General features: G+C 39.5%; 2 protein-coding genes across 3 annotated transcripts in view; one reads left to right on the forward strand and one right to left on the reverse strand.

The window, feature by feature from the left end:
* The window catches only part of Paip2 (poly(A) binding protein interacting protein 2), a 17,293-nt gene extending 10,501 nt beyond the window's left edge, over positions 1–6,792 (forward strand). For both annotated transcript variants that reach the window (XM_021214303.2, XM_029546928.1), the window contains exons 2-4: positions 1,547–1,710; positions 3,742–3,921; positions 6,442–6,792. In XM_021214303.2, the coding sequence (XP_021069962.1) occupies positions 1,573–1,710; positions 3,742–3,921; positions 6,442–6,498 (375 nt within the window). In that variant the 5' untranslated portion in view covers positions 1,547–1,572 and the 3' untranslated portion in view covers positions 6,499–6,792. The remainder of the gene's footprint in view (positions 1–1,546; positions 1,711–3,741; positions 3,922–6,441) is intronic.
* Positions 5,647–9,158, reverse strand: part of Slc23a1 (solute carrier family 23 member 1) — a 12,031-nt gene continuing 8,519 nt past the window's right edge. Inside the window, exon 15 of the mRNA XM_021214302.2 lies at positions 5,647–6,000. The gene's annotated coding sequence lies outside the window, so the exon portion shown is untranslated. The remainder of the gene's footprint in view (positions 6,001–9,158) is intronic.

Consider the following 9,158-nt stretch of genomic DNA (forward strand, 5'->3'; position numbering starts at 1 on the left):
CAATTTCAAACTTAACTAGTAAAATAGTAAAGAATCTGAAAGTCCATGTTTTAATTTTTAACATCAGCTTCAAATCCTCCTGACTCTTCATCCAGAGTGTTAGAATTAAACACGTGTACCACCACCCTGGCTAGCCTTATTTTTATAGGTAATTATGTTACATTAAGTTACATTAAGTTATTTACTGGTGAGCAGACTGTGAGAAACTATCAAATGTGAGCAAATGACTAGTGTTGTCTTTGGAATGAAGGAACTACTGACAGACCTTAAGCCCTAAGCATGTTAGTAAGCGTGCTTAGGTATTAAATGTTATAGTTAACACTAATTATAATGCACATAATACCACCTCTAGTCTCAACTAAAGTCAGATGGCTAGTATATTTGCCAAATTCTAATTGAGAGAGTACATTTATTAAACTTTCTAGGGTGTATTACAGCATACATCACAGTGTGCAAGTGGAAGTCAGAGGACAACCAGGACAGTCATAAAGACATAAGAATCATTGAGATTCCAAAAGCCTTTCTGGCCTGAAATATGTTGTATAGTGATGTTTCCTCAACTAAATGGAAAACAACCCACTCTGGAAAATCATCCTCTGATCCTCTACATACATGTGCCTGCACTCAAAACAAGCCCCCCCTCCACACACACCCCCAACGGTGTTTCTCTTTGTAGCCTTGACTGTCCTGAAACTCATTCTGTAGTCCAGACTGGCTTTGAATTACTCCTGTTTCTGCCTCCCAAGTGCTGGGATTAAAAGCCTACACCACTATGACCAAACTTTCAAACATAAATTTTCAAGAGTTATTTTTTAGTTTTAGTTCTGGGACATAACTGAAATCAAGTTTTAAAGAATTTTCTGGCTTGGCATGGTGGCACACACCTTTAATCCCAACACTTGGAAGCAGAGGCAGGTGGATCTCTTATGTTTAAGGACAGCCTAGTCTACATAGTTCCAGGGCAGCCAGAGAGCTACATAGTGATATTGTGTCTCAAAAAACCAAAAATGAAATTATTTTTAGTGTGCGGTCCAAAAAGATGGCTCAGTGGATTAGGGCATTTGCCTGCAAACCTTACTGTGTTTGAGTCCCACATAGTGCAAAGAAAAGCACCAACTTGGATGGATTGTCTAGTAGTTTCCACACAACATCCCATGACAAGTACATATGTCTATATCTCAAACCTGGTATATGTAATACTTTTTCTTTTTGTTGAAACAGGGTCACACTATGTTGCACTAGCTGTGCTCAAACTCCATATGTAGGCCAGGCTGGCCTGAAACTCACAGATAACCATCCACCTGCCTCTGCTTCTGAGAACTGACACAAACAGTAGGTGGCAAGCAGACCTCTGGCTCTCATACATGTCCATGTTCTCACACAAACACTAAAATTGTCCTACATCTATACCTCAAATCTAGCCCTCAGCTATTTCTTAAAGTCACTTTGGAAAAAGAAAGAAGCTTTCCAACTAATGTAACATGTGCTTCTAACACCTGATGGGTAATAACAAGTGTGCTCATTAAGATTGTATTCTACTTTAAAGGTTAAAAACGACAACGAAAACCAACCATGAAAGATCCAAGTCGCAGCAGTACTAGCCCAAGCATCATCAATGACGATGTGATTATTAACGGTCATTCTCATGAAGAGGATAATCCATTTGCAGAGTACATGTGGATGGAAAATGAAGAGGAATTCAACAGACAAGTTAGTTCTATATACAGACATGTTTCTTTTCATGGCTTTATATCTCAGATATGTGCTTGGCACTGAACTGTGTGTGACTAGTTCTTTATGTGCACTAAGGATTTATGTGCTACCACTCCTATTTTATTTGGCTAATTACTGCCAAGCTAAACTGCTCATTGAAATTACTTGGGCAGCTTGTTTCAGGGTCCCACCCTAAAGATTGATTCAGAAGAGTAGGGTGGAGCCTGGGAAACTGAAAGAGCTCCCAGATAGTTTCAGTTTGGAAACCAGTGCTTAAATCAATCACATCTCTCTTACAGTCCAAATCCAGACAGACCACAGATGTCTTGGTTCAAAATTATCTGCTTTTCACTAGAGCCTCAACCTTTTTTATTTTGGGGTTGGGGGGGTATTAGTTTATTTATTTAAGATTTATTTTATTTATATGAGTACACTGTAGCTGTCTTCAAACACACAGAAGAGGGCTTCAGATCTCCATTACAGATAGTTGTGAGCCACCATGTGGTTGCTGGGAATTGAACTCAGGACCTCTGGAAGAGCAGTCAGTGCTCTTAACCACTGAGCCATCTCTCCAGCCTCATTGAGCCTAAATCCTAATCAGCCTGAAAAATCTGCTACTGCCTCACTTTAGAGAGCTCTGATAAATTAATAGATGTCATCTTTTATTCCCATGTTTCTACTGTCTATCATTTTCTCATTCCCAATCCCGATCATGGTTTCTGCGGTTAGTAGTTAGCTCAACTTCTCTGCATCCCGTGATGGTCATTCCAGAGTAAAACAGTTCAGTCTTGTTTCTTTGAGACTCAATTGAGGGTGGGGTCTTTTGGGGGGAGGGGTTATTACATTAGAAATAGTTATTTTGTTGTTTATTTTTAAGGCAGGGTATCTCACCCTGTAGCCCAGACTGAATAGAATACATTATATAGACTAGGCTGGCCTGGGACACATGGAGAACTAGCTGGCAGTCACTGCCTCTACCTCCCAAGAGCTAGAATTAAAGCCTGGGTTTTAGATTATTTTATTATTTATGCGTGTGTGTACAGGTTCCCACAGAGGCCAGTAGAGGGCATTGGGTCACCTAAGACTGGAATTAGAGCTGCCCAGTGTGGTTGTGGGAACCAGACTTAGGTGCTCTGCATTAACAGCAAGCAATCTTTACTATTGGGCCCTTCAACTTTTTAGGGGTGTGGGTTTGTGGGTGTGGTTGTCTGTCATCTGTCTTGTCTGTCTGTCTTTGCTTTGAAAGTTGACTCCATCATGCTGAAATCAGTTGAGGGGCTTTGAGCTGTTTTAATCTCTACTTTTTAGAGATTTTCTTAGTCTTTATGGAGGTTGGATTAAGGCCTGGATATTTTAAGGCTTCATGGGTAATTCTCAAAAATTCCTCGAAGAAATCATCCATTACTTTTTACTTTGCTACTCTCAATAGAGAAAACCTTCTGTAGAGACAAGTAGAGACAGATGTTGCTAGGTCTTTATGGAAGTTCTGGGCTTTTTTTTTTTTTTTCTTGTAGTACAGAGGCAGGGAGAAAAGTTTTTAGCTTTTACATTTTGTTGTTAGGAGATCAGACCCAAGACTTCCTGCATGGTAAAGTACTGTATCAACGAGTTACACTCCCAGCTCTGAAATGGGTTTTTTATGGATGTAAACTCCACACATCTCAGCCTCCAAAGTCCTGGGATTACAGCTGTGCCTGACTGTTAAGAGAACATTTGAGAGACAGACTCATCAAACTGTGTCACAGGCTGCCCTAGAATTTGTGGTAATCGTGCGGAGATGATAGTTGTAAACCACACAACCAGGCACATTATGGTTTGATTCGGTTGTGTTCTGCTGAGGCAGAGTCTCACTGTATAGCCTTGGCTGGCCTCAGACTTTTAGATACCTACCTCCTGCCTGCCTCCTGAGTTTTGGGATTAAAGGCATGCACTACCTTACCTGGTCCTTACGTTTATGATTTCAGATGTCATAGTTTAAGATATTTTTTAGCCATATGCTATAATTAACCTCTTTTGTTATAAATCTAGATAGAAGAGGAGTTGTGGGAAGAAGAATTTATTGAACGCTGTTTCCAAGAAATGCTGGAAGAGGAAGAAGAACATGAATGGTTTATTCCAGCTCGAGATCTCCCACAAACTATGGACCAAATCCAAGACCAGTTTAATGACCTTGTTATCAGTGATGGCTCTTCTCTGGAAGATCTTGTGGTAAAAAGTCATTTTTTTTTTTTTTTTTAAAGACCCTACCTCATCTACCTTAAGTGGAAAATGCATCTGATCTCTCTTTAAGAAGAGTTTTAAATCACTTGTCCTTTGAAAATGCTTCCACTTTAGGTGGAAGCTGGAGTCTCCTGTCTTTCTTGGAGTGTCTTGGAATGGTCTAGAAATTTAGTGTTACCATATGACTTGACTATATAAGAGTAATGAAATTTTCCAACTTTGATTTTAACCTTAACATTTGGTAAAATTTGGAAATTTTTATCTGATAAAATTTCTAAGATGTCCTGATTGAGTTTCTTTGAGATACGTTTACAAGCTCTTGGCAGAAAAAGAATACAAACCTAGGTTCATATTCTCATTTCTCAGTCTTGTCACTGATAATGTGCTTGCAATACAGTTTTACATCATTGCTAATGTAGAATCTGAGGAACCCTTTTTATTATTTTAAGATTTATTTATTTTTTTGTATATGAGTACACCATTGCTCTCTTCCAGTATACCAGAAGAGGAGGGCATCAGGTTCAATTACAGATGGTTGTGAGCCACTATATGATTGCAGGGAATTGAACTCACGACCTCTGGAAGAGCAGTTGGTGCTCTTAACCATTGAGCCATCTCTCCAGCCCCATGGAATCTTTTACTAAAATTAAGATAAAAGATTTATTTTGTTTGATGAAGTGGGTGGGTAGTTGAAACAAAGTTTCACTCTAGTTCCAACCTGGAACTCAATGCCCTGATTAGCCTCAAACATTAACAGTCCCCTTCCCCACCCTGCTGAGACCTAGAATTCGGGGCTTCTGTTTATTATGGATTAGTTTACTGAGCTCTTCATCATAATCACCTAAACTTGAATACTCGGAGTTTAAGCATCCCAAAGTATGCTTTACCGTTCTCCTCCCCATCGAGCTTTTGAAAAACATTCTGCTGCTAAAAAACAATACAGAAAACACCAAAATTCACATTGTGGCATACCCTTTGCAGTAAATGACTGTAACTGAACTGAATAGGTGTGTGATCTGGTCTGTTGGGACATATTTGCCTACTGCTACTTTAGTCATTTCACATACTACCAATGCTTTGAATAAAGGCTTAATGTATAGACTGGATTTGCATAAATCCATAACACAGAAACTGAATTGTTTGACTCAATCTTTTCAAGATTACTTTAATTTTTAGACTTCTCTAGTTTCCAGACAATTATATATTCAAGAATTCTGCCCTTTTTTGGCTTGTTTTTTTGTTTTTGTTTTTTAAACAATTAAACCATGCTTGCTTTTCTTACTCTTGGTTTTTTGAGACAGGGTTTCTCTGTGTAGCCCTGGCTGACCTTGAACTCAGAAATCCACCTGCCTCTGCCTCCCAAGTGCTGGGATTAAAGGCATGCGCCACCACTGCCCTGCAGTTTTCTTCCTCTTAAGGTTTTGTTTGTTTGTTTGTTTGTTTGTTTGTTTTGTTTTGTTGTTGTTTTTTGTTTTTTGTTTTTTTTTTGGTTTTTTGTTTTGTTTTTTTGTATATTTAATGTTGAAGGTCAAGCCCAGGCCTAGAACATTCTAAATAGACATTTTTATTACTGAGCTAGTCTGAAAGTATAGATTTATTTCCCCTGTGTGAAGGGAGAACACTTATCTAAACTTATTTAAAGTATTGGTCCAGTCTGTCATTTAATATTATGTTTTGGTCTTAAAATACATGGCATTGGAATTCAGGGCTTGGTTGGTTTGGTTTTTTGTTTATTTGGTTTGGTTTTGGTTTTTTGTTTTTTAATCTTCATGTCTTCATCTACCCCTGGAATCTCTCCAGGTTTGTTTTATCAACATTCAGCGTAGAGGATCTCCAGTTGTTGTTCTTTATATTGACTTCATGCTTAGGGAAGTGGAAATGAGGAGTCAGGAGAATGCAGTCCAGGTCTCTAGAGTACTCAGAGACTCGGGCTGACGTGGAAATGGAGTCACAGAGAGGGTGATCTGTCCAAGCTTCCATGGGAATTTGGAATAGGTAGAGCTGAGATCTCCAACTCAGGTCTTCTGTCTCCTATGTAGTTTTCTTTTCTGTTACCCACAGTGTCTCCTGTGGGAATTAGAAAACACCAGTTGTAGAAATCAGACTGAGAACATGTATTTAACATGTTTGGAAGTATTTTCAGAGCATCTGGCACACTTAGGGAAAAAAAATACCTTATTTCATGCTATTTCTTATAGCTTAAGTGAGGTTAGTGCGTTTCTTGTAATACTTAATAAGATATAGAGGCCAGAAGGTACACACCTTCAGTCCCAGCACTTGGGAGACACATAGGCTGGTGGGTCTCCGTGAGTTCGTGGCCAGCCAGATGACATTCTTTCTCTGCCATGAGTTTGGGGTTAGGTAGAACCTTAGAGTCCAACCTTTTGTATTTTTCTGGGAGATAATTTTTACATAAAAGTCTAGGCTAAATACTTCTGAGAGAGAATTCACAGTCATCTATAATGAACTTGCTTTTTTTTTTTTTTTTTTTAATGTATGATTTCCCAGGTCAAGAGCAATCTGAATCCCAATGCAAAGGAGTTTGTTCCTGGGGTGAAGTACTGACATGTCTGAGCAGCCGGCCGCTTTTGGTGGATGTAGCACAGTTTCCACACTGGGAAGGCAGTGTTAGAAGACTCCATTGTAAAAGCTCTCTCGTCACTGTGTTACACTTACGCATTGCCAAAGTTTTTGTTAGTCTTGCATGCTTAATAAAAGTGCTGAGACTGTTACTAAGTAAGAAGCTGTCACACAGTTACTGAAAGTAGAATTGGCCACATGGCTTAATGTAAAGACAGCAATGGAAGAAGCACCAGTCAATTGTGACAAAGAACCAAATTAAATCACCTCCAAATCTCATTGAATTGTCTGTCTTTGAGGCTAAACTGGTCCCTTAAGGGTTAGTTGACACGTTTTAATGTCTACACTTTGTTTTTTTTTGTTTTTTTGTTTTTTTTTTAAAAAAGACTATAAATTTAAATTAGGTTCTGATTGTTAAAACAGATTTCTCAGTTGCATTTGTCCATCAAAAATAACCTCTTCTGGAGAAAATCTGTTAAATTTTGAAGTAATTTCACAAGAATGTCTTTTGAGGTTACAAGGTGATGGTCAGGAACTAGTCTGGCTTTTGCCTGGTGTATTATCATGTTAGGAATACTGAGTTCTCTTAGTGTTAATCTTGAGGAAATAGTTTGAGGCTTGCATCTTCTGAAGATTGATTGCATCATTGCCGTCATGTGAACGTCTAACACAGGACCCACACCGGCCCATAATCCAATTGAAGCACTCAAAAGACGGTAGCATGACTTTGGTGCTCTTCCTTGCTTTGTTAACCATCATGACTATAGTCTGCAGCACAACTTTTCTTTTAACAAAGCTAGAACAGTTTTGGCTTCTTAAACTTCATATTTGAGTAGGTTAAGCTGCCATACGTGTTCAGTGTGAATAGTGTTTAAGTTGAAAATATTGTAAAAAAATTATATTTTTTCAAAAATATTTAAAAAAAATAAATGATAGTAGAACCGAGCTGGTGCTTGTGTTATTGGTACATACAACAGACTCCAGCGTTGGTGCTCACCTAGTGTGGGCATTGGGCAGCCCTGTGTGTGAGGTGTGCTGACAGAAGGATGTGCTCCAGTGCACAGTAGCCAAGCAGGTGTCTGTCAAGTGTTTGACTTGCCCTTGCCCAAGACTGCACTGTCAGCAATCTTAGCCAGCCGTGGTATAAAGCTGTGGTTGGGCTGGGGATATCTGTTAATGGCGGAGCACTTACTTATATGTGCAGCAGCGTAGATGTTTCTTGGTGTGCTAGAGCTGCAGACTGAACCAGGCTATGTAGCCATTAATTGTATTTGAGACAGTGTATTGCTACATAGCCAAGGCCAGCTTTGAACTTAGGGTCCTCCTACCTCAAGTTTCTGGGTGCTGGGACTACCTTGCTCTTTTATATGGTTATTTCTGGCTTATTCTTCCTGAAAAGCTTTTAAGGTGTTCATTTGGTTTGGCTTGGTTTTTGTTCATGGTGCTAGAGGTTGAACTTCAGCTATTTTATGCATGCTAACCAACCACTGTTCACTGGTCATCCACATCCAGTAAGGGTCTTTTGTTTTGTTTTTCCAAGTCCGGATTTTTCTATGTACTTCTGACTGTCCTGGAACTTGTTCTATAGTCCAGGCTGGCCTTGATTATCTCCCTCTGCTGGGATTATGCCACCACGTGCTGCCAAAAGTCTTTTTTTAAAAAACAGTTACCTTAAACTAATGAAGAAGCAAGTATTTTAATTTTCTTTTTCTTTTTTTATTATTAGATAAGTGACTATTGTCTGCAGGTATGTCTGTGTATCCCTTTCAAGCCTAGTAGCCAGAGAGGCCAGAACAGGCTATCAGAGCCCCTAGGATTGGAGTTTCAGACAACTGTGAGCTGCCACATAAGTGCCAGGAATTGAACTGGGGTCCTCTGGAAGAGTAGCCTCTTGTTACTGGTTTGGTTTGGTTTGGTTTGGTTTTTGAAACAAGGTCTCCATAGCACTGGCTGTCCTGGCGCTTACTGTGTAGGGCAGGCTGGCTTCACACCACAGAAATCTGCCTGCCTCTGCCTCCCAGGTCCTGGGATTAAAGGTGTGCCACTACACCTGGCCACAGGTAAGTTTTTAAAGAAACTCTAGAAAAGACAGGCATGTTTGACACTAGGGATTGGGGGGATAACACCTTCAGTCCTTTTGTTCTCTAACTGCTCAGTATAAAGTGTACAAGGGGTACTACTCAAGCTAGCTTCAATTTCATGCCGCTTGCCTGATTCCTTAGAGCAGGCATTACCGGGTTAAACCACCACTCACAACTTTAACTGGAATGTTTCTTGTTTGAGGGGGAAAATATTTGAATTAACTAGAGCCAGGTGTCTCCATTATAGGCAAAACTAGGATTTAGAGCTGCCCACATGTTTTGAAACTTAAAGATAAATGATTACCCTCTTATAGGCTTGTATTAGCAGGTTTCTGGTAACTGAATTGTAAGTGACTGTAATTTTATGACTACTAACATCGAAACAAAATAACATGTAGAAGGAGCTCTCCTGTTTATGTTACTGCTAGTGTTTCCAACCTTTCCAGTCTCAAAGATACTATGTATGGTAATGGTAATGCACACCTACAATTCCTGCATTTGAAGGGCTGGAAAGATGGCTCAGTGGATAAGAGCACTTGTTGCTCTGGCAAAGGACCCAGGTTT

The sequence above is a fragment of the Mus pahari genome, chromosome 15 (genome assembly GCF_900095145.1).
Source record: "Mus pahari chromosome 15, PAHARI_EIJ_v1.1, whole genome shotgun sequence".
Classification (NCBI taxonomy): domain Eukaryota; kingdom Metazoa; phylum Chordata; class Mammalia; order Rodentia; family Muridae; genus Mus; species Mus pahari.